Genomic DNA, 27655 nt, shown 5'->3' with positions numbered 1-27655 from the left:
CCAAGGCAGACACTTGACATCAGAAACTCTCTGTAAAATGATGGGATGACTAGCAAAGTAAGAAATCTTAACCTGATGCAACAAAGCAGCTTCCGTGGGAGTGCCGGGGGGAGATCACCTGGAGAGGAAATTCCACAACGGAGAAGGCCCTTCCTTCTAGACACCCACCACCCTTGACCTGGAGGAAACATCTAGAGATCTTTCCAGGATAATCCCACCACGAGTAGTTGCCTAAAGGAAGACAGACTCTTCTACGGCTCACACCAAAAGCCTCCAAAACTCAGCCCAGAAAGGGACAGAGACGGAACTACATTCTTACCTTTAAATACCTGATAATTGTTTCTAAGCAAGGTCTGTAGGCCCCCATACTCCTTCTTCAGAGTTTTCAGCGTGTCCTTGTCTAAATGTCCAGCAATTTCACTCAAGGGAAGACTCTCTACAGAAAACAAGATTGTTAAAAAAAAACCTGTTAATTCTCCGGGGGCTTCTGGAAATCCATGTCCTTTGGATTATTCACCTCTCCCTCCCTCCCTCTGTATTATTCCCCCCCCTTCCTTTCTCCAAAGGTTTTTATTTATTTTTTAAAAAGGCTGTACCAAAAGGGTCACTTTTTCCCCTTTTTCAAGATTATATCCCACACTGTGCTTTGCGAGCCTTCAGACTGATATTAACCTTAATCTTTTTATGATGTCAATCATCGACACAGACTTCTTTTGTTACTTGTGAGGCTCGAGTTCTATATAAACGCTTCCGCCACTGAAGAACAGCTGAAAAGCTCAGGGTGTCTGTTGCTTATTAAGTGTGTGGCGAATTTGACCTGCTCGTTCAAATCACCCTCCGGAGCCTAATCCTTCAGGCGCCGACCTCAGGCGCAGGGCTCACCTCCTCCGTTCCAGGGGCTGGAGGCTCCGCGGAGGCTCCCTTCCGTCTCCCCCAACAGCAGATGGGCTACCTGCAAGGCCACCCGGTCCACGAAGGCACGCGGGAGGGCGGTGCAGTTCCTGACCTCTTCTTTGCCCCGAGGCAGAAACCCAGAGGGCAAGGCGGTCCTGCCCTCCCTCTCCCGAGAGGCCTCTTCGCACAGCCGCTGACTGGCGGCCTCTGCTGCGGCCGAAAGACCCTCCTCCTGGGGGTGCGAGGGAAAGCCTTGGTCCGATGCCCAGCTCGGGTGGCGGGGCTGGCGGGGCTGGCGCCTCCTGATGTAGCGCCTCCTCTCCTCCGCAAGGGCAGGGCCTTCTGCTGCCGGGAAGGTTCTGGACGTCCCAATTAGACAGACCTGAAACAAAGAGGATTCCTGCGGTTAAGAGCCCAAGGGGATCTTCCGGGATCTACGTGCAAGGCCTATCAGGGCCGCCAACAGCTCCGGAAGCCTCACAGGCAATACAGGCTCTCCTCGACTTACAGCCGTTCGTTTAGTAGCCAAAGTTACAACAACACTGAAAAATGTGACTTATGTAGCATCCCCATGATCACGTGATCAAAATTCAGAATTGAAGAAGGCGGGATGTGCAGCTCAGGCTTTGGGAAACTCCCCTCACACAGTCGAGGCTCAACAATAAGGCTGTTAAAATCTAGAAAGAGCCACGAAACCAGAAGTTACCCTTTTAGTGGAAGGAATTCTGAGGCAATCTTCTTCTACTTTAAAGCCGCATATGGCCCCGACTTCCGTCACGAAATCAAGATATTCCCTGTATTGGCTCTTCTGACTCCGCCTCCGGTTGTATTTCCCATAGAAGTCAAAAAAGCAGCAAGGCAGCAGAAAATAGCGACAAGAATACGACGACCTGCAAGCAGGGGCACAAGGCCGAGTCAGGCGCTGCTCACAAAGCCTCCAGGGACTTGGGATGAGGCGTGCCCGTCGAGCTGTCAGGAGCCGAGTGTGGGAGGAAGGGAGACACTGGGAGAAGAAGCCAAGTAGGCTCCTACTTTACGAGGTGAACAACATCTCACAGCTTTCTAAATACCAGATTAACTTGTCTGCTCAAAATGGACGTCTGCAGTTGGATAAGTCTGACTGAGGCTTCCAAACGCTCACTACTAAACACGACTGCTAAGTACTGCGAGCCACATCCTCTGAGTACTTTGCTACTCAATACAGGGGTCCCCAACCCCTTGGGCCACGGCCCAGTACCAGGCCACCGAAAGGACGGGTGCGCATGCGTGCACATCTCCATTTGCACATGGCAAGCGTGCATGCCCGCCACTCGTGCAAACGGAGCTGCGCCAGCACACATGCTTGCCCGCCGCTCACGCAGAACCATCGCCTTTCCCCTCCCCCGCTGGTGCACAAACCCAGAAAGGTTGGGGACCTCTGACTTAACGAGCGGCACTGCTACTGTGCTGGTTGCTGTGCACCCTTTGGGAACCGCTACGGACCCTGTGAAAAAATTAGAGACACTTAGTGCTACGAACTGAGAAAATTTGGGAAATTCTGCTTTAGAAGTAGTTTAGTATTCATGCTGCCTTCACCGATTTCCACTTTCTGGAGGTTTCTCACAACTAATGTAGAATTTTGGCCAGTCCGTTTTCTACCCACTCTCTGCAGGAGCTCAGATGCTGACTGGCCTCCAGTTTCTATTCCTCTGAATCAAAACTTTCTTAAGCTCCTTCTTTCATTCATACCTCACTTCCTCTTTCAGTATTTCCTGATATTCTTAGTATCACTTTCACTACATACATTTCTTCAGATACAAAAAATGTTCCTTGGCCTAACTTAAAATGCATTTGATTTTAATGTCAATGGTATATATACGTATTGCCGTTTCGAACTGCTTGGGTCAAGGCGGCAGCTCCCAAGGAGAAGAGCTGCGGAAGGGCCCGGATCGCTCCGCTTTCAGAGGCCCACCCAGCTGGTACCTGGCCGCCATTACGGGTATCCAGGGCGTCAGCTCGTCAGAGTGGTTCCCAATTAGCCAGTCAACATCTGGATAAAGGTTGTTTGGGTTAATGGCACTTTCCTAAAATAAAAAGGATGAAAACAACTTAATAAAATATGGAAAGGCTTGCCGGCCTTTTTCCATCGAAATCTATCAGTACAGGTAGTCCTCAACTTATGACCTCAATTGAGCCCAAATCCTTTGTGCCTAAGCGAGACAATTCTTAAGTGAATTCTGGCCCATGTCACAAAAGGGGATCACGTGAACCCGGGGACACTGCCACCGTCGTAAATACGACCCAGTTGCCCAAACATCTGGATCTGGATCACGTGGCCACGGGGATGCTGCAGTGGTCGTCAGTGTGAAAAATGTTCATAAGTCACTTTTTTCACTGCCCTTGTAACTTTGAACAGTCACTAACCGAACTGTCGTTAAGTCGAGGACGACCTGTATTTCAGCTTAAGGTCATTTTGCAGAGCACGATGGCAGAGGGGCCCATCGGGGCAGAAGCCCTGGGTGAGAGAGACCCACATCTCCACCCTACCTCCAAGCGGGTCTCTGGGCCGTACGTGTCCCATATTTTCCTTCTTCTGACGTCGATTCCTTTTCCCGAATGCTGGAAAAATTCACACAGGAAGCACCGTTAGCGAAGCGGCCTTGATCGTAACATACACGTGAAGCAAACATTCCTCTCTTTTCTTCTGACAGCCGATAAAAACAAACAAGCCATTCTGGGCACAGGAGGCGGCCTGGGGACTGGAGCAGCCTCGACCCTTGGGCTCCCTGGATGGACAGACAGGGGCCCAAATCAAACACAACAAGCTAGTCCTCAGGAGTTCAGTTCAAAGGGAAAAAGGAGAAGGAAAACCAGAATGCTTGGGCATGGAGCTTTAAAATGTTACCCTTGCATGTCAATCAGTTAAAAAGCTGCACTGGCTACAAGGTGGCTGGAGTGTTGTTATTTGTGTATCTGTAGCTAAGATTCTTACTTTATCCCTTCCTAACAAAAAAAAAGTTTCTACTTGGGAGACTCAATGCCGAATAAACAGTAAATGCTTACTTACTGGGGCTTATTTATTTATTTAGAAAATGTATCTGGCCTCTCAATTCACTCCAAGAGCGCTGAACAACCTGTTTTCCCTTCTACGCTAAAAAGGGTTAAATGTAACAGCAGTATAATAAAAGGAAACAATAATACAAAACCACAACAGCATACTAAGGAAGAAGCTAAATTGCCAAGGATGAAACCTGGCCTCCCAGGGCAGGGTGGAGGATCTAAGTGATCCCGGATCTCCTTCTAGGTCTGTTATGGCTTTTCTGAAACGTTACAAGGGCGGGCTCAGTCTGATCTTGGGTGGGTGGGCGGCCCTTTCGAAAGAGGGGCTGCGAGGGAGGAGGCACTTCCAGAGACTGAAGGGTGAGGATCAGCACCTTAAACTACAGCCCTTCCCCACCGAAGTTACCTCAGTGTTTCTCAACCTCGGCAATGTTACGATGTGTGGACTTCCACCCACCCCCACCCACCCCCGGAATGTGTTGCCGAGGTTGAGAAACGCCATCGCCATCAGTTTGGGGGGGGGAGGGCTGGCAGGTGCATCAGCCGCGGGGGACCAACTTATTAGAGGGGGAGAGAGAGAAAAAGTGGTTGGATCAATCCTGTGCAACTGACTTACCCCCTCGTTACTTAAAATGTGAACTAGGAGTCCATTTCCACAGCCAAGGTCCACAAAAGACTGCTTCTCGGCCAGGCCTCTCCGAGCTCTCTCGTCTTCCCAAAGGATCTAGCAAGACAGGATCGCCATTCAGAAACCCCAGATAACAGCCAGCGTGAAGGAGCAATTGGGAATGATCAAAGGGCGAGCTGGATTCACAGAGACCCAGGAGATTCCACGTCGGGGCTGACTCCTGGGGCATGAGCCCACCTTCCCTCCCTCTCCCAGTGGGACCTCTGAGGGGGAGGGGAGGGGCTGAGCTCTGGGGTTGAGGCTTTGCCCCCCCCCCATCCTGAGCAGCTTTCCTGAGTTCTGCCTTGCCACTCAGGAGGGTATTTAGAGATATGCAAGTACCTGCAGACACAGAGGCCACTTCACAACCCCAGCGGAGATGGACTTACTCATGGCCACCAACGTGAAATTCCCTAACTATTAGTAACACTCAATTTTTTTAAAAAAATTATATATTTATTATATTTATTTATTATAAATATCCCACTTTTATTATTTTTATAACTAACGGAAGGCAGCAAATAGAACTAACCCTGCTCATATTTTCCCCACAACAATAATTCTGTGAGGTGCCACAGGCTGAGAAAGCGTGAGTGATCCAAAGACACCCAGCCAGCTTTCATGGCCAAGGAGGGGCTAGAACTCACAGGCTCCTGGTTTCTAGCCTTAACTAACACTGGACCAAAGAAATCATTTCAGAGTTCCTTTAAAATGACTTCATCACGTTCAGTTTGCCTCCCTTTCCTGGAAAATTGAAGCTGTCCAGGCAGTCTCTGAACCAGACGTGCTAAGCGCTGCCACCTGGTGCATTCTGAGGAATCAAAGAGCAAAACTGTACCTACTCGGCCAGCAAAACCTCTAGAGGCCGCTGGAGAGCAAGAGACCATTTTCTTCTCTCTTTGCTGCCTCTAGTGGCCATCTATGCTTTTGCAGCCTGGATGTGGGAGACGTCCAAGATTCAAGTGGGACTTTTGGATTCTGTGTCATTTTAAACTTTTACCAACAGCTCTTTCATACCGATAATTTGCTTTAATACAGTTTGAAAACATTGTAGGGCTAATCTTACGTTGGGGAAAAAACATGAGTGTGGCAGCCCCTTTTCTAGCCAACGTATTTTATTAAAAGGCAAGTTTAGTTTTTGTTTTTTTGCTGACCCTGAAGTCCATTAGCTTTACATCCAGATACGTGCAATCTAGTTCTCCAACTGAGCCTGCATTATTGTTTGGATGCAACATGCAAAATCACATTAACCAGCAGATTTTCTGGAAGAACTTATTGTAACCAACTCTCCATCTACCGATCAAATTATTTTGAAAGGGTCCCACACACTGAGCCTTTATTATGGCATTCAGTATCTGTTCGTGGCCTTGATGTTAGATCAACTCTGAGCAGGAACCATTTGGATTTTAGACAGCTACAGCTTCCTGGTGCCTTGAAAGAGACGCAGGATGGACTCACGCCTCCCCTGACAGTCAGTCCTTCAAGGTAGACGAGATCATGAAAATGACCCATCTTGAAACCTTCCCTTCTGTGGCTCTCCACACTACTGTTGGTACTCTGCATCTTTTTCGTGAAGAATAAATAAGGTAAACCAAATTCTCACACATAACACTCAGCCGCTCCTTGTAAGCAAATAATCTCCTAACTGAAATTATTAACAGAATTGTGCTCAAAATGTATCTTGTGTATCCAATTTAAAGTGTCAAACTTTCACATTCAGAAAAATCTATTCTTTATAGCTGAATTTTAAGAAAGTTATTAATTTAGAATAATTTATTCTTTCAGAGTAAACTTTTAATTAGTTTTAAACACCACCTACCAGTAGATAAGTAGCTATAGCAACATCCTCATATACAAACTTTTCAGGATCTGTTACTTCAGGCCAAACCTGCAGGCAAATAAAGATTCAAGTGATTAACTATAAATATAGATTAACTATATTCAAGATAACAGGTTATTTCAAATTTCCAGCAGATGCCTACCTAGGGCACCTTCAGGCCCACACAGAACAGCCGCCACAGTGGGTTGGGGAGCCTCCGTAGAGAGATGGCGATAATCCTTACGTTGGCTCTCCCTGCCAACACAGCCCACCCAGGACCCACGTTCCTAGCACAAGGCCCGTCTCCCTCCAAAGCAACCCAGGCCCTTTTACTTGCATGGGCTAAGTGCATTCAGACATCGCTTCGGAGGCAAGGGTGTTATTTTCTGCATACTGTCAAGATGACCAGTGTTACTTTCAAGAGGAGCCACTATGCTGGGGATAAACACCATTAACTATCCATTTTCTTCCTTTCCCTCCAAAACTGGGTGACTTTGTCCTCAGCCTTCAGCTGGCACAAAGTGCAAGTGGCCCGGTCAGTCACACGCGCACCTAGATCAAGGCACGTTTCACCTCTGCTCCAGGAGTTACGCTGGTTACCAGCTGCCTTCTGGCTTCAATTCAAAGTGCTGGCAATGAACTCTAAAGCCTGACCTGGCATGAGGCTGGGCTGAGGGATCCCTCTCTCCAATCACACCCACCTGCCCAGCAGGGAGAGCACGTCGCGGACCCTTCACCCCGGACGGGTGCCGGGAGAGGCTTGCCTGCTCTTTGGCCCATCCTTCCGCCAAGGTCAGACTGCTCCCAACCCGGCCGGTCTTCAGGAAGGGCCTGGAAACAGGACTTTGCCCTCAGGCCTGGGGGATTAACTATAAAGTCAGTTATATTGTTAGGGAAACTGACTTTGGTCTCCTGGAAATTTATTTATTTTTTTATTTTAATTCCATTTATATCCCGCCCTTCTCCGAAGACTCAGGGCGGCTTACAAGCTTAGCAGTATTTATGTTTTATGGTTTCACTACTTTCCCTCATGTTCCTTCATTATTAGTTTTACTCTTTTTTTGGTGTCCAGAATCACATATACTGTGTTAGAGCAGGGGTGTCAAATTGCCGGCCTGCGGGGCCGGTTGCATCATACAGAGGCTGCAGCCATCCCAGCTCCGTCAATGCAAAAAAGGTCACGATACGTCACGACACGTGATGAGTTTGACACCCGTGTGTTAGAGGGACAGCTATATAAATTTACCAGATAAATAAACAAGCATACCACCCAACCTGAAGCTCATTAGATTGGGAAGCAGATTCTGCAACAAACCCAAAAGTCTGCTTTCCTCCCACATTTACACCAACAGCTCCATGCACAAGACTAGGCACTGCTTTGCTTCTGAAAGTGATGCATCCATCAGCAAAAAGTTCCTCCAGATTTCACGTATCTCGGAGTACAAATGGGGCAAATGTTGTACAATAGGACACAGGTTTGGCATCAGGTCTCAAATCCGGACAAAATAAGGCAGCAGCAAAGCATTTCAACCTTCTAGAAGCCTCCTTTAACAGAGCTCAAAGCGGCCACCTTGGGAAAAATCAAACTCTTCCCCGGTGCAACTGAGTGAGATTGCTGAGCTCTCACAATTTACAGATTTCAGGCAATCTCAGCAAGTCTCAACAAACCCAACAGGTTTTTAACACATTACCTGTAATTACATTTCTCCATCAATCTAGCTACTCCATAGACCTGATGAAGTGAGTTGCAGCTCATAAATGCTTCCTAACATTTGCTAACCCAGAAAGTTGTTAACAAGATTCCCTCAGATTTCACAAACTCAGGTGTGGCTCCGAGAATTATGACACAGCTTTAGCCCATATTGCATTTCAAGAAGATTAACGGCCAACACAGGCAGGCATCCTCTCCATCTGGCAGAGACGAATTCTCACACATATATGCAGATCTCACGTTTTTCAATCATAATTCATGCTTTCCTCTGACACAACTGGATTTCAGCTTCCCCCTTCCTTTCCTCCATGGCTTTAGGTCTGAATTCTCCACAGACTTTCCCATGAAATCAGAGGAAGACTAGACACTGCCCAAGAAACATCTTCTGTTCCCAAGGTGCAAGCATCCTCCTTGATTGGATTTCCTTATGCGTTTAAGAACAAAATTTATGCTTTTCATTTAAGATAGAGACACTTTTCTGCACGTACATTACATTCAAAAATGTCAAAGCAAAAAGCATCCAGATCTACTTACTTTGACCATCTCTTTGTACTTTTCCTTTAAATCTTGATAAACCTTGCTGTATCTAGCTACAGAAATTAGAGACAGCGTACTCTTAAATTCATTTTTTGTGATCTCCGTAGACCATTTAACCAGTTTAGAAAGCAATTCACTTCCCAGCCACGTTGCTTTAGGATATACGATTCCATCAGGAACGTATTTTTCTGGATTCAGGAGCACCGACAGAGTCCTACAAACAAACAAAACTAAGGATCAGTGTCAATCCGTAATAGAGCACTAATTTAATTGTGCCTCTGGCCAATCAAGCAAGATTCTTGTTTTAGTTTAAACTAGGATGCAGCAAAATGGGACGGTATTTTCTCAAATGGAAGAATTGGAGGCAGAGTTGGTTTGGGGAGAGGAACGCAGCTGGCAGCCCACCCTCACCTGCAGCCTCCTTAGAAAGCAGCACCAACCAGCACAGGTGAGCTTCCCTGCTTCTTCCAATTAGAAGGATCCAGAAGCTCGTTCATTGCCACAGGGTGAGGGATCTTCACGATGCTGACAATACCCAATTATGTAATCCCACCCTGGTGAACTAAGCAATTAAGCCACGAACGTCTTATCTTGGTGTCGGAAAGCCATGAGGATCTGGGACAGGAACAACAGCTGAACCCTGGCAAGACTCGGGTTTTGGGGGTACACCAGGTCTAAGCCATCCTTGGTACTATACTCTCGCAGACAGGACCGGTGTGCAATCTTGGAGTCCTCCTAGACCAGAGGTAGGCAACCTTGTCTCTTTTATGACTGGTGGACTTCAACTCCCAGAATTCCTAAGCCAGCCACACTGAGGGGAAAGGGAGAGGTTTCTGGCTCAGGAATTCTGGGAGTTGAAGTCCACGAGTCATAAAAGAGCCAAGGTTTCCCACCCGTCCTAGACTCATGACTCCTGCTGAATGGGCAGGGGGCAGTCATGGCTAAGAGGGCCTTTGCGCACCTGCTTCTGCTGTACCAACTGAGCCGGTTCCTACCCACAGTCGCTTCCAGAATGAAGTACTGCAATGAGCTCTTTATAGGGTTGGCCCTCAAAGAGTATCCAGAAGGTTCCACTGGTACAGAGAGCAGCAACGCCTCTGCTCTGAAAAAACTGGTTGCAGATTACTCCCAAGTCCAACTTACGTGGACCGTGGTGCCAAAAACCAAATACTACCAAACTGAGGGCAGTGACTCCCAAACCAGATGCAACCTGCTAAACTTAAACCTTAACGCAGAAAGATTCCGTATATAAAACAGTCTGGCAAGGCTGAACGACGCAAACAGAAGCAAAGAATGATCACTCCCTTAAACGCATCTTGTACTGTGGTAAAAGGATTCAAGGACAGCAACATCTTCTGAGCACCCACCATTCATCGTCCCGTATGTGACGGAGCCGAATCTGATAAATATTGCCAACCTTCACCTTGAATTGCCCTTCGCAGGTCTCTTCCAAAGGCAGAAAGGTCACCGACCCATTAAGGACATCTGTAAAGAGTTGCAAACTGTGTGGCTTTGTTCTTTGTAGAATACGCATCTTTTAGAAAACGATAAAAAGAACGTTACGCAGAACTCTGAATTCAATTTACCGAGCGTATCGCTTGGCAGGGTCAAACCATCCAGGGCAGGCCTGTCAAACTCGCCACGTCACGTGACATCGTCTGATGTATTGCGACTTTTCCCCCATTTCCGGCAGCGGGGCAGGCGCGGTTTTGACTTGGCGCATCTGGCCCACAGGCGGCAGTTTGACAGGCCTGATCTAGGGGGTGGGGAGAGGAGGGGGGGCCGCGGACCAGGCCGAGGAAGGGAGAAGGCGCCCCAGAGGGGGGGAAGGGAAACCACTCCCAGGCGCTCTGAGCCCCTTTCCTTGCGGATGTTTCGCGACCCAACTAGGGACCCTCACTAGTGCGCGGTTAGGGGCCTCCAGAGGATTCCTTCCAGATTCTCTCCGCCGCCCCAGAGGCAAAGGCAAAGGCAAAGGCAAAGGCAAAGGCGGGCAGGGCGGCGGCGGCTCCCTCTGCTCTGGCCCACCTTCCTACCCCCACGGCCCGCCCAGCCTCCCGCCCACGGGGGTCGGTCCGCCCCGTCCCGGGCCCCGGGGAACACACCCGGGCGGGCGGGCGGCCGCGCTCCCCTCCACTCTCTCGGCCGGCGAGGCTGCAGGCAGAGCTCCCAGCGTCCCTCCAGGAGGCCGCCGCCGCCGCCATGCCGGGCGAGGCGAGGGAAGGTGAGGCGGGGAGGGAGGGAGGGAGCGCAAGGCCGGCCGCTCACCTCGCACCACCAGCTCCGGGACGGGGCCGGCGGGCGGCGGGCGGCGGGGCAGCAGCCGGCGCAGCACCAGCTCCGGCGGCCCCTCCAGCCCCAGCGCCGCGGCCCCCGCGCCTGCGCAGAAGGACCGCCAGGCGCGCTCCGCCGCCTCCGGCACGCCGCCCGTTCGGGGCAGGCGGAGGGGCGGCTCCGCGCAGGCGCCGCTCAGCCGCTTGTTGGCCACCTGCGGCCGCTCCAGCCACACGCCGGCCGCCGCCCAGAAGCCGCCGGGCAAGCGCCCCGCGGGGTCCCGCAGCGCCGCCTGGCCCGCCGCCTCCATCGCCCCGCTTCCGGGTCTGTGCCGCCGGCGCCTGCGCGGTGGAGCTCGCCGGGCGGCCGGAGCCGGAAGGGACGGCGGCCGGGCCGGGACCGTCCCGGCCGCTTCGCGAAGGCCGCCTCCGCGCAGCCCGCAGTCCCCGCCCCGCTTGTTTTGCTGTAGAGGCCAGAGGGCGCCCGCGAGGTCGTCTGTCCGAGCTCCCAGAGGCCGCGGAGGGAAGGCTCGGCTCGCGGCGGCCTTTCTGCAGGTGCGGCGGGCGGAGGGGGGGCTCCGTCTCTGGGAAGCGCAGGGGGGGCGGCGGGGGGGCTACTCGGGAGCGGGCGAAGAGTCCGAGCGGGGACCCCCCCTCTGGCCCCGCAAGGGGTGTGCGGGGGTGGGGGCCGCTCGAAAGGGCAGCCCCGCGGGCGGCCCCCGGACTCGCCCCCTGCCCGGGAGGGCGAGGCTCCCGCAGCCGCCGCTCCGCCAGACCGGCTGGCGCCTCCTCGTCCCGGCTCCCTCCCGGGCGGGGCGTCGGCAGCTGCTCCTTCTGCCGCCAGGGGCGACCGGGAGCCTCTTTCTGCGCCCGGGGAAGCCCCGGGTCTCTTCCGAGGCCGCGTACGGGTGGTCCTCGCCTTACGACCGCAATTGAACCCGGCGTTTCCGTGGTTGAGTGAGACCTTCGTTAATCGAGTTTTCCCAGGAGACGCTTCGTGACCAAATCGGGGACCCTCCTCGTCGCTGGGCCAGACCAAACCCCCTTTCCCCCCACCCACCCCCGGTCCTGGCAGGGATGGGGGTCCCCGGTTGGCAGGGAGACCTTTCTCGCCAATGTGGCTAAGTGAATTGCTGCGGGTGTTCAGTTAATAACCCGGTCGTTCAGTGAATCTGGCTTCCCCCTCTACTCTGCTTGTCAGAAGGTCGCCAAAGGGGATCGCGTGACCCCCGGGACACGACGACCGTCATGAATACGAGTCAGTCACCAACTGGCTGAAATTTGCATCACGCCACAGGGATGCTGCGGCGGTCGTGTGTAAAACTGGTCGTGTCACTTTTTTCAGCGCTGCTGTAACTTCAAACACTTCTAAGTGGAGGACTGCTTGTAACCTGCCTGCTATAAGGAGCTCAACTGGATCGCATAGGAACGTTTGCCAGGAACTTCTCAGAAACTGCACCTGTCGGATTAGATTAGAAACGGAGGATTATCTCCGTGTAGACGTGGCTACTTTTGCACAGGGCACAATGTTGAGACGGTAATCTGCACATTTCTGTCTTTCTGCCAAGCATTTCTGACGTCCTCTCCTCAATTTCAGTTCGATTTCCAGTGTCTGGCTACCGTATCAAGATGGCTCCGTTTGGGGAACTGGCACCGTCCAGCTCCTCCGACCCCTCGCTGCTGCCGGACCTCCCCAAGGGGCCGTTGTGCACCTACCGGAAGAAGGCGTCCTTCGAGTGGAAGGAGATGGCCCTCTTTGTGGAGGAGGAAGACCTGATACGCTTGAAGGTGAGACTCCGCAGGAATTGGGAAGGAAGCCTGGCCCGTGTGTGTGTGAGTGTGTGTGTGTGTGTGTATGTGCTTCAGTGATAGCGTTTTCAGAAACAGAATATTTGTGACTCAGTTGAATTATGGAGCTCTTATTGTTCTTTAGTTGTTTCCTTGCAGACGTTTATTACTCGGCTCAATAATATCATTGGCACAAGCAAGTGTAGGCTTTGCTGCCTCTTTTCTTTTAGAAACTATACAAAATGTCTGCAAGGAAACCACTAAGATCAGAGGGCGCCAAGAACGCTGCCTTTCCAGAAAAGTTGGTGATGAGAAGATCACCACCACCACAAATAAAGGGAAATACATGCCAAGTTGTGTTACCAAATACAAGGTTTTGAGAACCCGGAAGTTGCTGTGACGTGAATTATTCCTTAGAGGAGCATTTGAAGCATCGTCAGCCTTTTTTCTAGCGCTAAAGGCTCCAAACTAGCATATGGAGACCGATCCTGCCTTTAGATTGACAGTCCCAAAGGCACAACTTGCAAGCAGGAAGGAAGAGGAGGAGGAAAACGCATTCTGGGTCTTTGGGTGCATATTTTCTTGCGTTCTTTGCCAGAAATGCCTTTAGAATGTATGTACTGCCGACAGCGGATGTTTGGAATTGACTTGAGCATTCTGAATTTTTTGTTCGTGAAGCACAAAATATTCTCAGCTCTTGAAAACGACCCTCTCTTTGCTCGTGTTCCTGGGGAAGAGTTGCCTCTGGAGAAGTACCGGGAGCTGACCTTTCTGCGCTGCCGGAAGCTTTTTGAATACGATTTTCTAACTTTGGAGGAGATTCTTGAAAAACCCTTGAAAGTGGTCATTCTGATCAGCTGCCTGGGCATGTACGACTGGTCCCTGGGAACCAAGTACTTACTCAACTACCAGGTAGGCGCAATTCTTCTCACTGGAGCCGCACGATCATCTTTTTTTTGTTCATTTTATGGTCCTTGCTGTTGGGAAAGTTCTCTGGTGGCTGTTCAACTAGATTTTTGCTTTGATGCCATTTATCAACTTTGTTGCTTAAGCATGTGAAATTGCCAGGCTAGCACATGGGCTTCTCCTCATTTAAATACGAAGGGAGTAAACTATTGAAACTGCTAATCCAGAGCCACATTCGGCTCTGAAAGCATGGGCAATGCTTTCTACTTTCGGCTTAAGCAACGATACAGGTAGTCCTCGACTTACGACCGCAACTGAGCCCAAAGTTTCTGCTGTTAAGTGAGACATTTGTGAAGTGAATTTCATCCCCTTTTACGACATTTCTTGCCACAGTTACTAAGTGAATCACCGCAGTTGATAAGTTAGTAACCCGGCTGTTAAGTGAAGCGAGTTGTTAAGGCTTCCCTCATTGACTGTGCTTGTCAGAAGGTCGTTAAAGGGGATCACGTGACTCCGGGACACTGCGACCGTCAAAAGTATGAAACGGTTGCCAAGCATCTGAATGTTGATCACATGATCCTGGGGATGCTGCAACCGTCATAAGTGTGAACAACAGTCATATGTCACATTTTTTAGTACCGTTGTGACTTTGAACGGTCAGTAAATGAACTCTTGTAACTGTTGCAATTATTCTCTTGTGAGACGGATCCCTGCTGAGCTGAAAGAGAGAGGGAGGCCATGTGGAAGCCACTCCGCAGCCAGGAACCCCGGGGCGAAAGCCTCCGGAGCGCTCAGGGCGGGGAGCAAAGGAGACCTCAGCAGGGGACCCTGGGCCGCCTCTGCCACTGTCAGACGGGTGGACTCCCAGAATTCCCCAGCCAGCTGGAAGGCAAAGGGCAGGGGAAGCACGGGGCATGAGTGGGAGGGAGGAGCCAAGGGTGCCCGGCTGGTCCCGCCCACTGAATGTGGACCGGCTCCAGCTGCGGGCTCTGGGTTTTAGTCCAGCCAGAGATGCCTCCCCCTCAGGCTGGCCTGGCTCAGTTGTCTCCTCCATGCCCAGAGCAAAACGCAGTTTCCAGAATTTATTTTATTCCCTCCTTATGTTTCCTGTGAAAAGCTATTTTGTCCTAATGTCTTTTTCGCTTTATCTGTTTAATATAATCCTTCATAAAATTTTTGGGAAAAAATCTATCTTGCCCGGAAGAATAGTTCAGATTTTTTTATTTATTTTTTAGTTGAGCAGCAAATGGTGCAACATCTTTACATTTAAACTTTTCCGAACATTGCATGATTCTTAACTGGCTTATTTTGAGTTATTCATTGTTTAATGCTTTTTTTATTTTTGTATTTTATGTCTCTTAATTTTTATTGTTGTGAGCCGCCCTGAGTCCTTAGGGAGAAGGGCGGCATATAAATTTAATAAATCCTAATCTGTTAATGTGACAGGTGTTCAAGGACACCATTGAGAGTTCTGGATCCGAAAGACACAGAAAATTTATTAAACAAGTTGAAAGCATGGAGGTACGTCTTTTCTGCTATTTGGAATTTGAATTTGTTGGCATCACTTTTACAAAAAGATTAATTTCATAAAAAAGGATGATAGGAATCTTCTGTAAAATAGGAAGGCTCTCCCTTTTTCAAGTTTGACTGTGTTAATACTGTAGATTTTCTAGTTGCCAAGGAATCGCCAAAGGGCAGATAAGATGCACAGTCCAGGCCCTCCCAGCAATGCACATTAAAAAATCCATGTCGTGGCCGCCATTGTGACTTATTTGACACGCAGACAAGCCGCAGACGGCCTACCAAGAATGGGATCTGTTGGACGTTGGTAATGTCCTCTTAGCCCCGAGGCTCAGCTCACCAGTGGAACCATGGCACAACAATGCTTCTCTGTGATTGTGTTCCCACTCTTAAGATCTCTTTGTGTGTCTCCTGGCCACAGATATTTGGATGTTTTGCGCTGACTGAAGTCAGCCACGGCAGCAACACCAGGAACATCCGGACGGTTGCAAGATACGACCCAGACACGCAGGTCAGATTATCAACGGCCAGCAGCTTCTAATCCTCAATCTTTAGTTTTATTAAAATAATAAAATTGGATGGTGGTGAAACTGTGTTTAAATGGACTCGTTGGCTAGTGGGGGTGTCAGTTTTTCACCAAAATCTGTTTAATGGCATAACTGTGGCCTTTCAGGCAACTCAAATTGCTTCATTTAAATAATTTACATGACGTCTCTGCGCTGGAAGAATTTAGATCTAGGCTTCGTTGGCCAGCAAGGCTACTTTTGAGATTTCCTGCAGAATATTTCCTGTTTCTGTTTAAAAAGTCCTAGCATCAAATACAAGCAGTTCTTGACTTAGGACCACAATTGAACCCAAAACTTCTGCTGCTAAGCAAGACATTTAATTTTGCCCCTTTTTGCCACCCTTCTTACTACTTGCTAAGTGAATCACTTCAGTTGTTAAGCTAGCAACCCGGTCATTAAGTGAGTCTGGCTTCCCCTGGACTTTGCTTGTCAGAAGGTCACAAAAGGGGATCATGCGACCCCAGCACGTTGCAGCCGTCATAAATATGAGTCAGTTGCCAAGCGCTTGAATTTTGATCCTGAGACCCTGGGGATGCTGCAGTAGTCACAAGTGTGAAAACAGGTCCCGAGTCACTTTTTTCAGTGCCGCTGTTACGGTCACTAAATGAAACTCATAAGTCGAGGACCGCTTGTAGAGCTGGGTAATTGGTTTCTTCCCTGCTGGGCGCTGAGTGTCTCTTCCCCCCCCCCGACCCTGCAGGAGTTTGTTCTTCATTCGCCTGACTTCGAAGCTGCCAAGTTCTGGATTGGCAACATGGGGAAGAACGCCACGCACGCTGTGGTCTACGCCCAGCTCCACACGCCCGACGGCCAGCACCAGGGGCTGCATTCCTTCGTGGTGCAGGTGAGGGACGCGCTCCAGCTCTGTCAGGAGGAGCGGCGGCAGCTCTGCTTTCCTTCGCCCTGTGATCGATACGCTCAGCAGGGCACAACGTCCCATTTTGTGGCATCCTGACAGAGAGATCCTGGGGGGGGGGCCTTCTTCGGCACTTTCGGTCAGTGTGGACAGCCCTGCGGTTTTCTTGGCAAGATTTTGGAAATGGCTTGCTGTTGCCCTCTTCTCCCGCGGGCTGAGTGAGGGCAGCCAGCCCAAGGTCACCAAGCTGGTTTCATGCCTAAAGCAGGACTAGAACTCGTGATCTCCCAGTTTCTAGCTGGTGCCTTAACCACAAGACGATTCTTGACGCAATCAGAGCATACAAAACCTGGCAGGTTTTCATTGCTTAAGCCGGCCTCAGTCACCACCAAAGCCAAGGAGAACCGGGATGGTGAGGTTTTCTAGGTCAGGTGAAGCCCAGGTGTGATGGGTTGTTCACATATAATTTTAGGTTTTACGGCCACTCACTCATGCACGATTCTGGGCAACTCGGATCCCCCCAGGCTCAAGTTCACCCCAGGCCATGAAAGCAGACTGGAGGACGGACGTTCCTCTCGTACTGGATAGCGGAAGACAGGAACGTCTTGTGACCCTGGGGGAGGGGGGGAGAGTCCCAGGCGGTGATGGCCCCGGTGCCCCTCCCCAACTTCATCGTTTCCTTGTTTCAGAGCCCCGGGGAGCTCCGTCCCCTGAGCTTCACCCTCTTTGCCTGGCTGGGTAATGTCTGCCCCCAGCGACATCTCTGTGCGACCTTTCTTGGGTGATTGCCTAACTTGGAGGTGGGCTTCAAACGGAGGATAATTTCTCAATCATCCAGGTCATGGTTGTCCCAAAGGTGCTTTTTCCAAAACTGAAAAAGCTGCTTGGATGAGAAGTGATATCTGTTCAAAGAAAAAAACCAAGAAAATCCAGTTTTCTTTTGGAAAAGGCACCTTTGAGATGATAACGATATTGGTGAAACAAACGCCTTCAGCACCTTAATCTAAACAAAAGGGCTCCCATAAATGCATTTGTTGATTTGAACGTGCCGTGCCTCTGTGCTTGCAGATTCGAGATCCGAAAACCTTGCTTCCAATGCCAGGCGTCACGGTCGGTGACATAGGGAGGAAACTTGGGCAGAACGGCTTAGATAACGGGTAAGTACCCTCGGGCAGCAGGGCGCCAGTATTTCCACTCTGGGTGAGGGTTCAGGCTAAGGCACCAGCTTAGAGACCGGGACTTCTAGGCCCAAGTTGGGCACAAAGCCAGCTGGTGATCTTGGGCCAGCCCTTCCCTCTCACGGCAAACCACTTTCAAAATCTTGCCAAGAAAATTGGAGGGGCTTTTCCAAGCAGCCAAAACAACTTCAGAATGTGAGGCTCCGAGGCTTTCTGGAGTTGAAACAGGACATACGAGGATACTTTGTATAAGCCTGTTAGGTTTACCTATCCCATTGTCAGACCTGCCCCAACTTAAACATTTAGGAAAGAAAGACTCCATTAGGTTGAAGTGATAGGTTCTTCTACTAAAGTTAAGTGGTTACAGCAAAAGCAAAGCTTCCCTGGCCCTCCCCCTTTGACCAGTCCATCATTGCCCATGAGTAGGCCTTTCTGATGCCTTGGGAACGGCTTGGATGCTTGGCGCCTCTTGATGTAGTTTCTGTTCCCAGGCTATTCTGTCCTTGGCGGCCGCTTCATTCCAGTTTTGCACCTCTGGTTCTTGCCAATGTGTCTCCCCTCCCGCCGTTTGCATTCTCATTCCCAGGCCCGGACTTTACTACCCCTTATTCCTCCCCCCCTCCTCGCAATTTATGGCAGGATGCCAGCAAAGCAAAGAAGTTGAAGGTGGCAGATCTGACAGCCAAGGGGGCTCCCTGGCCAGCGTTGTCTGAACTTGGAAGCTGTCCGGCCAGTCCCCGTGTGGGGGGGACCTGCAGGAGTTTTTGGGGGGCTGGGCTGGGCTGCTGCTTAAAGTCCGTCCTGCAGGAAGGGGGGCAGGATGAGCTGCTTCCAGAAAACCGCATGTGTCTGTCCCAGGGAGCCCCATCCGCAAAGTCTTCCTGCTTTGGCCAGAAGAAGGAAAGCAGCATTGTGGCGCAAACTTGCTTTGGGGGGGGGGGGAGATGTGCTGTTCTGGCTGAGGGTTGCTTTGTGTGTACGCTGAGCCCAGGAGGGGCCCCCACATTCAACCATCTCTTGAAATCTGCCAGGTTTGCCATGTTCCACCAAGTGAGGATCCCCAAAGAGAATTTGTTGAGCCGAACGGGCGATGTCAATGCTGAGGGGAAATACACAAGCGCCTTCAAGGTAGGGACTCTGCTTCATATCAGGAGTCTCTCTCTGTTTTTTTTAATCCCACCTTTATTAGTTTTTACAAACAATTCAAGGTGTTGAGCAGACCTCATGGTCCTTCCTCCGCCTGTTTTCCCCACAACAGCCCCGTGAGGTGGGCTGCATTGACAGACTGGGACTGGCCCAAAGTCACGAAGGCCTAACGTTGGACTAGAACTCCCCCTCTCCTGGTCCCTAGCCCGGAGCCTTCCCCACTAGACCACACTGGGTTCATTTCCCTCGCCTGTCAACAGAGTTGCCGTTGCCTGGGAGGACCCGGTCTCCCTGCAGGGTTGCGCAGGGTGTATCACCGCTTCCTTGGGGTGGGTTGTGTCTCCTCAGGATCACAAGCAGCGCTTGGGGGCTTCGCTGGGCACCTTGTCCTCCGGGAGAGTTATGATCATCTCCATGTCTGTGGTCAACCTGAAGCTGGCCGTGTCGATAGCCATTCGCTTCTCTGCCACCCGGCGCCAGTTTGGGCCGACCGAGGCCGAGGAGGTGCCTGTCCTGGAATACCAGATGCAGGTGAGAGCAGCCCGGCCGGCGGAAGCTGCCTCAAGGTCAGGCCTGGTTCTCGGTAGGCGACGGCTCTCGCCGGGCCGTGATTCAGTTGAGAATTCTGGTCATAAGCCATTACGGTCGTAGGTTGAGGCGGCCGCTTGACCAGAAGGAATGTTCCGGCCTTTTTCATGGTTAAGTGAACGTGTCAGTCAATAAGCAAGTGCCTTCCTTTGAACCCATGGCAGTTGGGGTTTTTTGCCAGAAAAAATGTTTTGCAAAAGTCCCCGCCTCAGCCTGATGCGCTGCTTTGGGACTGGAAGAAATGCCAAGCGGCAGCAGAGTGGACCGACAGGTGTGCGGGTCCCTGTGGGAACGTCTGTGCCAGTTCTCTTGTAACTGCTCCAAATTTAATTTAAAAGATTAATTTGAAAGGTAAGGCAAGCATGGATGGTCCTCCACTTACAGAAGTTCATTTAGTGACTGTTCAAAGTTACAACAGCCCTGAAAGAAATGACTTAGGACCGTTTCCCATACTTGCCACCTTTGCAGCATCCCCAGGGTCACATGATCAAAATTCGGATGCTTGGCAACTTTCTCATATTTAGGACGGTCGCAGAGTCCCTTTGGGGTCACGTGGTCCCCTTTTGCGACCTGAGAAGCATAGTCAAGGGGGAAATCAGATTCACTTAACAACTCGTTACTAACGTTATCAGCTGCAGTGATTCACTTAACAACTGCAGTAGGAAAGGTCATAAAATGGGGCAAAAATCAGTTCACAAATGTCTCACTTAGCACCAGAAACTTTGTGCTCAGTTGTGGTCGTTAAGTCGAGGACCACCTGCACCTAAGGCCCCTTTTGTTCCCTGACCTTAGGCCTGATTAATTTTGGTGATATCTTTCTCTCCTCCCGTCACTGACCGGGGAGGACCTGGGGAAACGGGGCCGGCCCTGGGTGGGCGGGAGCAGAAACACGAGTGGAATCCGTGGGATTCTGAGCTGCGGGTGGGGGGGGCAGGGTTTCCGCTTCCTCTCAGAGTTTGTGGCGAAAACTCTTCTGGAAAGGACGTGGGCCTCCCCGCTCCCCCAGCTCACCGGCCCGTCTCTCGATTGCAGCAGTGGCGCCTGCTTCCTTACCTGGCGGCCACCTACGCCTGGGACTTCTTCTCCCGCGCCCTCTTCCTCCGCTTCATGGAGTTCCACATAGGGCAGCTGATGAAGGACAAGAGCGCTCAGCAGGTGGGGGAGTCTCCTTCCACAGCAGGTCTTGTGCCCCTCCCCCAAAAGATCCCCTTCCAATCCCTGGGCCCGGGGCAGGCCAGGTGGCTGCGCTGGGGACCCCCCAGGATATCACAGGCGGTCTGGGTTTTTTTTCATGGTGCAGAGTTCATTGCGTTTGCATGAAAAGGGTGGACGTTGCTTTGGGCCAAACCCTGAAGGTCATCGCAAGGTCATGGCGGAGGGGAACCCCATGGAGATAGAGCCACCCTGTACTGGGGCACTGGGGAGCTTAATAATAAAGAGTCTTCCTTTCTACCATAAAAATAGTTTTGAGTGGAAATATTGAATGTATACAGGCAGTGCTTGACTTAACAAGAGCTCGCTCAGGGACTGTTCAAAGTTTCAACGGCACTGAAAAAAGCGACTTATGCCCATATTTCACACGACTGTTGCGGCATTCCCTCTCGGTCACGTGATTAAAATTCAGACACTTGGCAACTGACTCGTATTTATGACAGGCGCAGTGTCCCAGGGGTCACGGGATCCCCTTTTGTGACCTGACAAAGTCAATAACAAAACCAGATTCACTTAACAACCACAGTTACTAATTAACAACTGCAGTGATTCACTTAATTGCTGTGGCAAAAAAAGGTCGTAAAATGGGGCACAATTTACTTAAATGTCTCACTTAGCAGCAGAAATTTTGGACTCAGTTGCGATCATAAGTCAAGGATTACCTGTACATTTATAACTGAACTTCTCCTCAGATTTATAAAATAGGTATGTGTGTATATATTGCAACAATATTTTTTATACTTAAGTGTTCTTTTCCTGCAGCTGCATCTAGCTATTATATTGGGGGGCGGGGGGGATTTGGAGCATGGGATTCTTGTTAAATAAGCATGCAAATAAATCCAGTATAAACTTTACGCATCAGATAGGCAGGAAAGTGCCAAAATGTTTTGCGTTTTGTTCCCCCCTCCTGTGTCTGACTTTCCCCAGGGAGGGGCTGCTGGAGGGACCCCCCCTCCTGCCGTGGGGAGGCAGCTGGGCTGGTGGCGGTGACTGCTGTGTTGTTCTTCCTCCTCCTCCTCCTCCTCCCTCTCCCCCAAGGCTGAGCTGGGCCGTGAGATCCATGCCTTGTCCACCTCGGCGAAGCCCCTCTGCTCCTGGCTCACCCAGCAAGCCATCCAGGAGTGCCGGGAGGCCTGCGGGGGACACGGCTACCTGGCCAGTAAGTGAGGAAGCTCTCCTGGGCCCCCTGCCGTGAGGGAGGACAAAAAGGAAGGAAGGGGGAGGGATGAAGGAAGGGGAGGGGGGCAGGCTGGGAGGGGCCTCCCTCAAAAGGCTGCAGCTGCCTGGTGACGCACTAGTGCAAAAGTGTATTCCTTTTTCACAAGTTAAAGGTTTGATTCTGACAATATTAACTGGTAAATACAGGTAGTTCTTGACATACGACCATCATTGACCCTAAAATTTCTGTTGCTAAGCGGGACATTTGTTGAGTGAGTTTTGCCCCATTTTTTTAAAATCCCATTTATATCCCGCCCTTCTCCGAAGACTCAGGGCGGCTTACAATCTAAAGCACAAATCAATGTGCTTAGCAGTAGCCTTCATTCTATGTATATGCCTGCTTATTAGGGCTTTCACACACACACCCCCAAGCGGCATTATTACAAAGTCAGCTTAATTGCCCCCAACAATCTGGGTCCTCATTTGGCCTACCTGGGAAGGATGGAAGGCTGAGTCAACCTTGAGCCTGGTGGGACTCGAACCTGCACTAATTGCAGTCAGCTGCGGTTACTTTAGGAGGCATTAGCCCACTGCTTGACCGTGACAGAGGTAGATTTATTTATTTTTTGTAATTTTCAATAAGAAGGATTTTTGTAGCTTTTAAATAGACGACGGTCCCTTTATAATGCTTGTGTCTTTTGTGTGCTATTTATCCCTGACCCCCAGTGAATCGTCTGGGCGATATTCGTAATGACAATGATCCAAACTGCACTTACGAAGGAGACAACAATGTTTTGTTACAGCAGACAAGCAACTACCTGCTGCGCTGGATGAGTGAGAGATCCCAAGGTTAGGGGCCGGGGGGGGGGGGGGGCTAGAGGTTGCCATGCTCAGAGCCCAGAGAGGTGGGCAATGAAGGGAGTCAGCAGATGCTTCCCCCCCCCGGTGCTACTGTGCATCTAACTGCCTCCCCCACTCTAGAGGGCCAGGTAGACGGTCCCTTCAAATATCCCATGTCGGGCTTTGAAGGCAGCAGCCAGCACCTTGAATTGGATCCGGCAGCAAATATCCATAGCAATAGCATTTAGACTTATATACTGCCTCATAATGCTTTACAGCCTTCTCTAAGCAGTTTACAGAGTCAGCCTGTTGCCCCCAAGAATCTGGATCCTTGTTTTACCATAAGGACGGGATCAAACTCTTGGCAGTTGGCAGAGTCAGCCTGCAACACGCCATTCTAACCACTGCGTCCACCAGGGCTCAGCATCCATTGCAGCTCCCACAACAGAGGTCAAATGTGCAAATCTAGACTTGCACAAAACCATGGAGTCTGCCGCATTTTGAACCAGTTGATACTTTGCACAAGCAAAGCCCCATGTAGAGTTCATTACAGGAGCCAAGGCAGGAGGTGACAAGCATATGAGTAACTATGAGCAGGGATGATTGTTCTGAGAAAGGGTGTAACTCACCATAGGCTGAGACATCTCTATTGGGTAAATGGTTAGTTTTATTCTACTTAAATAGGCTCCTTCACCAATTCCCTTCACTTGACTTTAGAACATAATGCATGGGAGCATCTGGGATGCAGAGTGGACCCAATTTGCAAAAATTAGCTGTATTTTGGAAGCAGTGCCCTCACCGTGACAAAAAAGGGCACTTCTTCTAAAACCAGATATTTTTAGGAAAAGTGCTGACGGGAGTTGAGACCGGAGGTCCAGGAAAACAGTTTGACCGGTAGTGAAGGCAGGGGAGAGCACCCGACCTCCACAGGGCCTCAGAGCAACAGAGGCAGTAACTCCTCGTGCCTTTTGGCTGGAGGTTTGGATCTGATGTCACTGGCACTTCATTTACAGGTCACCCTGTTTCATCACCCCTGGGATCGGTTGATTTTTTAAACGATTACGATGATATTCTCTGTCATAAATTTGTGATTCCAGATGGCCAAGACCTCATGGACTCTTCAGGTATTTCTTTTCCCACTGCCCTTTTGGGATCTCCTTTCGGGATCGGGGAATGTTCCAGGGGAGAACTGCCTGCTCCTAGTTTCTTGGGCCTGTGGGCGGTCACCGGCTGCTTGTGGCTCTAACCGGCCTGCGTTGTGTGGCCCTCCTGAGCAAAGGGGCCAGTGGGCAGAGGAAGTGCAAGGCAGAAGTGGCAGCAGGGCTTCTGGGGGGGGGGGTGTTAGAGGGGACTTATCAGAAGGGTGGCTTGAAAAGCCGTGATCTTGGCACATTAAGTGAACTTCCCGATGTCAGTGAAAATTGATTCATCCCTGTAGGATTTGTTGGTCACAGCACCTGTTTATCCTTTTCTTCTTTATGAACTGCACGCAAGAGAAAAAAAATCTGCCTGGCAGGTGCTCTTGAATTCTGGCAATGCTCATAAAGCATCTAGTGGCCTTCATTACACTTATGGCTGCTCGCTGTCCTCTTCATCGCGTTGAATTGCCCGAATGAGTGTCTAAAACAACTGCAGTTCCTTCCTCCAGTGTCCTTGAGGGCCTACAAGTGGCTGGTTTGTTACTTGCTCCGAGAAAGCGTCCAGAAACTGAGGAAGCAGGAAGAAAGCGGCTGTGCTGATTTTGAGGCAAAGAACAACAGCCAGGTAACTTCCGGTTCTAATTTCAGAGTTCTGTGTTTTCCTTCAAGTGATCGTAGCAGCCTCCACTCACTTTAATTCCACAGACACCCTGCGTGGGACAAGCGTCAATTCATCTGGAAGGCGGAATGTGTTATATTTGTAGCTCTGCTTTTAAATAGTCATCCTGAAGTATCCTTTCCCTTTTTCCCCACAGGTGTATTACTGTCGTTCTTTAGCTATAGCTTTTATTGAACACACAGTTTTAGAAAGGTACCACAAACATGTGCACAGTCCCAGCACGCCAGTGAATCTTCAGCCGGTACTAAAGCTTATTTGTTCACTCTACGGACTCTGGTCCTTAAATAAGCACACGGCAACACTCTACCAAGGTGAGACTGGCTTTGTCTTCTTGGGAGCTCTGTGACCCACAAATGCCTGTTGTCAAACACTTACAGTTCACCTTATCTGCTAGCCCACTCAGAAATTAAAGTGCCCAAATTATACCATTTAAATAATAAGGGTGAAACACATTACATGCTAAAATTTCAGCCTCTGTGTTTTTGCATTTTAGTTTTTAGTCATGCCTCTTTTTCTAAAGGATGATGTATTTCTCTTGAATAACTTAGAGTAAACTTTAAGCCTTCCATTCTGTTACTTAACCTATTTCTAAGTTGTCCCAAGTAGAATCGGGGCCAGACTTAGCTCTAAATAAAACTGGCAAATTAACTTGCTGCTTGCATGCCTGGCTTGGTTGCTGCGGAACGTTATAGATTTCCTTGTTAAGAGACGCTGCTCCTTCATAGGCCTGGGACACCCTCACCCCAAAGCAGGCTATTAGGGAAGGCTGTGCAGCGCTTTGGATTCAGGAACACACACCCCATCCCCTAAGGTGTAGGCAGGGCCAGGTGGAGGCTGTGGAAAGAGGGCCAGATGTCTCTTGGATTTGCCTGTCCAGGCCTCTCCACCCTCCGAGGCACAATTTGCGAATCCCCAATGGGATATTGTTAAGTCACCCTTCTCTGTGCACAGGTGACGGTCCTGCCCTCAGCCCAGGAAGAGCATCTCCCTCCTTCCTTCCTTCTTTCCCAGTCGTGCAATTTCCATATCCTGAAGTCAGGAAGGTCTCAAATGCAAAGCACTGGAGCGTTAATGTTCAGTACAGCACCTTCGATTTATTTCAGGAATTATTTCTGCATATCGTGTATCCAACAGGAACTGTTTCATTCTGAATGTGTTATTGCTCTAAATACGTTTCAGGTGGCTACATTTCAGGTGAAAATGTTGGTAAATGGATACAGGATTCAATTCTGGAACTTTGTTCAAAGGTATGTGCCAGTAGGGACTACTGAAATCTTGAAAGTTTGCCAATCCCATCAGATTTCAGTGGACATTTAAGTGCACAGTGTTAACGTCACCATCCATGATGTAAGAGAAGACCCAAGAAGCTCTTAACTCCTTATGTTAGCTTCAGTGCAGAACTGCAAGCAGTGTCCTCTCTTTCCACATCCTTTGACCTGCCTACCCTTCCCAGCAAGTCACAGCCAGGTCAGGTCCCTTTACTGAGGAGGAAATTTGGATTCAGAGAAACAAGAGGGATCACTTCCCATCTGCCTCCCCTGAGCTGCATTTTCCAATTTCAGCTTCCTTGGTCCAGTTTAGAGAGATTATTTGGAGCCGTTTGCAATCCCTGTTGGGTGTTATTACACTTGTGTCATTCATGAAAATGTGTTAGCCACATTTTCTGAAACAAAGCAAGTTCTCTCCTCTTCCCTCTCCTTCTCCTAGCTGAAAGACGAAGCGGTGGCTCTGGTGGATGTCATTGCCCCCCCTGATTTTGTCCTTGGCTCCCCAATTGCCAAGGCCGATGGAGAGGTAAGCAGGGCTCACCCTTCCCTGGGGGGGGGGGTTTGTCGTCTAGCCTGTCTTCTTGCTTTCTGAATTGCATCACACAATGTCACAATTGCATCCCAATCTGTGCTACCAACTTCCTTGTCCTTCCTTTGAAACCTACTGCTTTGACCGAAACCTTTCTTGTTTTTCCAGCTATATAAAAATCTATGGAGTGCAGTTCTTCAGAGCCCAAAGATCCTGGAAAGACCCTCCTGGTGGTCAGAATTTTGTAACAACAAACCTGTTGTTGGCAAGTTGAGGTCCAGAATGTAAACAGGAAAGCCCATCAAGAGCTGCTAGTGAATCTTCATCACTGGAGGGAAAGGATCATGTTAACAGAAATGAAAGAAGACAGTGAGCTTAGGAGACACAGCCGAGTATCACAGGGCCTCCCCGTGGAAGTTTCCGTGAACTGGCTTCTTGTCTGCTTTCAAAATGATGAAATATTCCTTCTCTGCCAGTTCAGCATTCCTTCTCAAACTTCTCGAACAATAATCTGTTAAAATAGCTTTCTGTCCATAAATTAATGACAATACTGAAAGCCATCAGCTTTTTTCTTAGATGTCCCTTTAAATATTTGCCTTTGGTCCACAAGATTAATATCATTTTATTCTTCAGGAAAAGTTTTGAATTAAATTGTCATTATTTTGCATCTTATATCAATGTTCCGTGTCACCCCCGAAGGCAATAAAATAAGCAGCAGCCCAATCCTGTAGCAAACAGGAAAGGCATATTTCAGTTCCTCTGAACTCTCATTGTGGAAGGCTTTTTTCCTTTTTTTAAGTTCTTCGCATGCTTTTCTTTTTAAGAAGTTTTAGGATAGCCAACGCTGAAGAGAAAGCCCTGAATGTCTCTCTGACTTTCCAGCTGCTAGGTGCCTAGAAGGCTCTGCTAGGGAAGAATAGACTGTCTCCATAGGAACTATGACACCCTGGCAATGGACTTTGCAGGTCCCCACTCCTTCCTTCCCAGTGAAACGTGGAAACCTTTCCCAGTTGTGCAAATCCAACACCCTTTTTATTACTGGTCAAAAGTCTCCAGTGAGAGACCCCAGGCAGATCAGGAAAACTACTTTGAATCAGGAAAGGCAACCATTTCAGTTCTTAAGCATTATTGACTTACAGAGTTGGAATCCAATCCTGAAGAAAGTGGCTGAGGAAATGTGTTTGCTCAGCTGGGATCTATTATGGGCCAACTGCTGCATCATTTTGACAGATTCTGGCTCCCACTACCTATAAGGTAAATCTTGTAATCCGTGTCTGGTTTATTCAGTTTTCTATAGCTATGTATGTCTGTACAGTAATAAAAAGATATGATGTTTGTTCA

The 27655-nt window shown here is 49.7% G+C and overlaps 2 protein-coding genes across 5 annotated transcripts in view; one reads left to right on the top strand and one right to left on the bottom strand.

The window, feature by feature from the left end:
• Positions 1-11271, bottom strand: part of TRMT44 (tRNA methyltransferase 44 homolog) — a 12521-nt gene extending 1250 nt beyond the window's left edge. Inside the window, exons 1-10 of one of the 3 annotated variants that reach the window (XM_083367871.1) lie at positions 10936-11266; positions 10035-10152; positions 8665-8881; positions 6420-6488; positions 4550-4657; positions 3421-3492; positions 2857-2957; positions 1601-1784; positions 883-1276; positions 320-436 (exon numbers count right to left, since the gene is read on the bottom strand). In XM_083367871.1, the coding sequence (XP_083223997.1) occupies positions 320-436; positions 883-1276; positions 1601-1784; positions 2857-2957; positions 3421-3492; positions 4550-4657; positions 6420-6488; positions 8665-8881; positions 10035-10152; positions 10936-11251 (1696 nt within the window). In that variant the 5' untranslated portion in view covers positions 11252-11266. Of the gene's footprint in view, positions 1-319; positions 437-882; positions 1277-1600; positions 1785-2856; positions 2958-3420; positions 3493-4549; positions 4658-6419; positions 6489-8664; positions 8882-10034; positions 10153-10935 lie in introns of all 3 variants that reach the window. The other 2 variants (XM_083367872.1, XM_083367873.1) reach the window with 2 other exon arrangements.
• ACOX3 (acyl-CoA oxidase 3, pristanoyl) lies at positions 10609-27655 on the top strand. Of its 2 annotated transcripts, none has more exons than XM_083367870.1 (18): positions 10609-10891; positions 12538-12728; positions 13407-13640; positions 15081-15155; positions 15577-15666; positions 16422-16565; positions 17646-17734; positions 18787-18883; positions 19250-19432; positions 20522-20644; positions 21740-21860; positions 22586-22708; positions 23713-23823; positions 24348-24463; positions 24654-24828; positions 25697-25764; positions 26225-26311; positions 26483-27655. In XM_083367870.1, exons 1-18 carry the CDS (start codon positions 10870-10872, stop codon positions 26600-26602), a joined length of 2169 nt encoding a protein of 722 aa, XP_083223996.1. In that variant the 5' UTR covers positions 10609-10869; the 3' UTR covers positions 26603-27655. The 2 variants fall into 2 exon arrangements, with proteins under 2 accessions (XP_083223996.1, XP_083223995.1); XM_083367869.1 differs by lacking the exon at positions 10609-10891 and adding an exon at positions 11318-11495.

This window comes from Vipera ursinii, assembly GCF_947247035.1.
Source record: "Vipera ursinii genome assembly, chromosome: 7".
In the NCBI taxonomy this organism is placed as follows: Eukaryota; Metazoa; Chordata; class Lepidosauria; order Squamata; family Viperidae; genus Vipera; species Vipera ursinii.
Note: the sequence above shows the minus strand (reverse complement) of the source record. Positions and strands in the feature narration are given on the sequence as shown.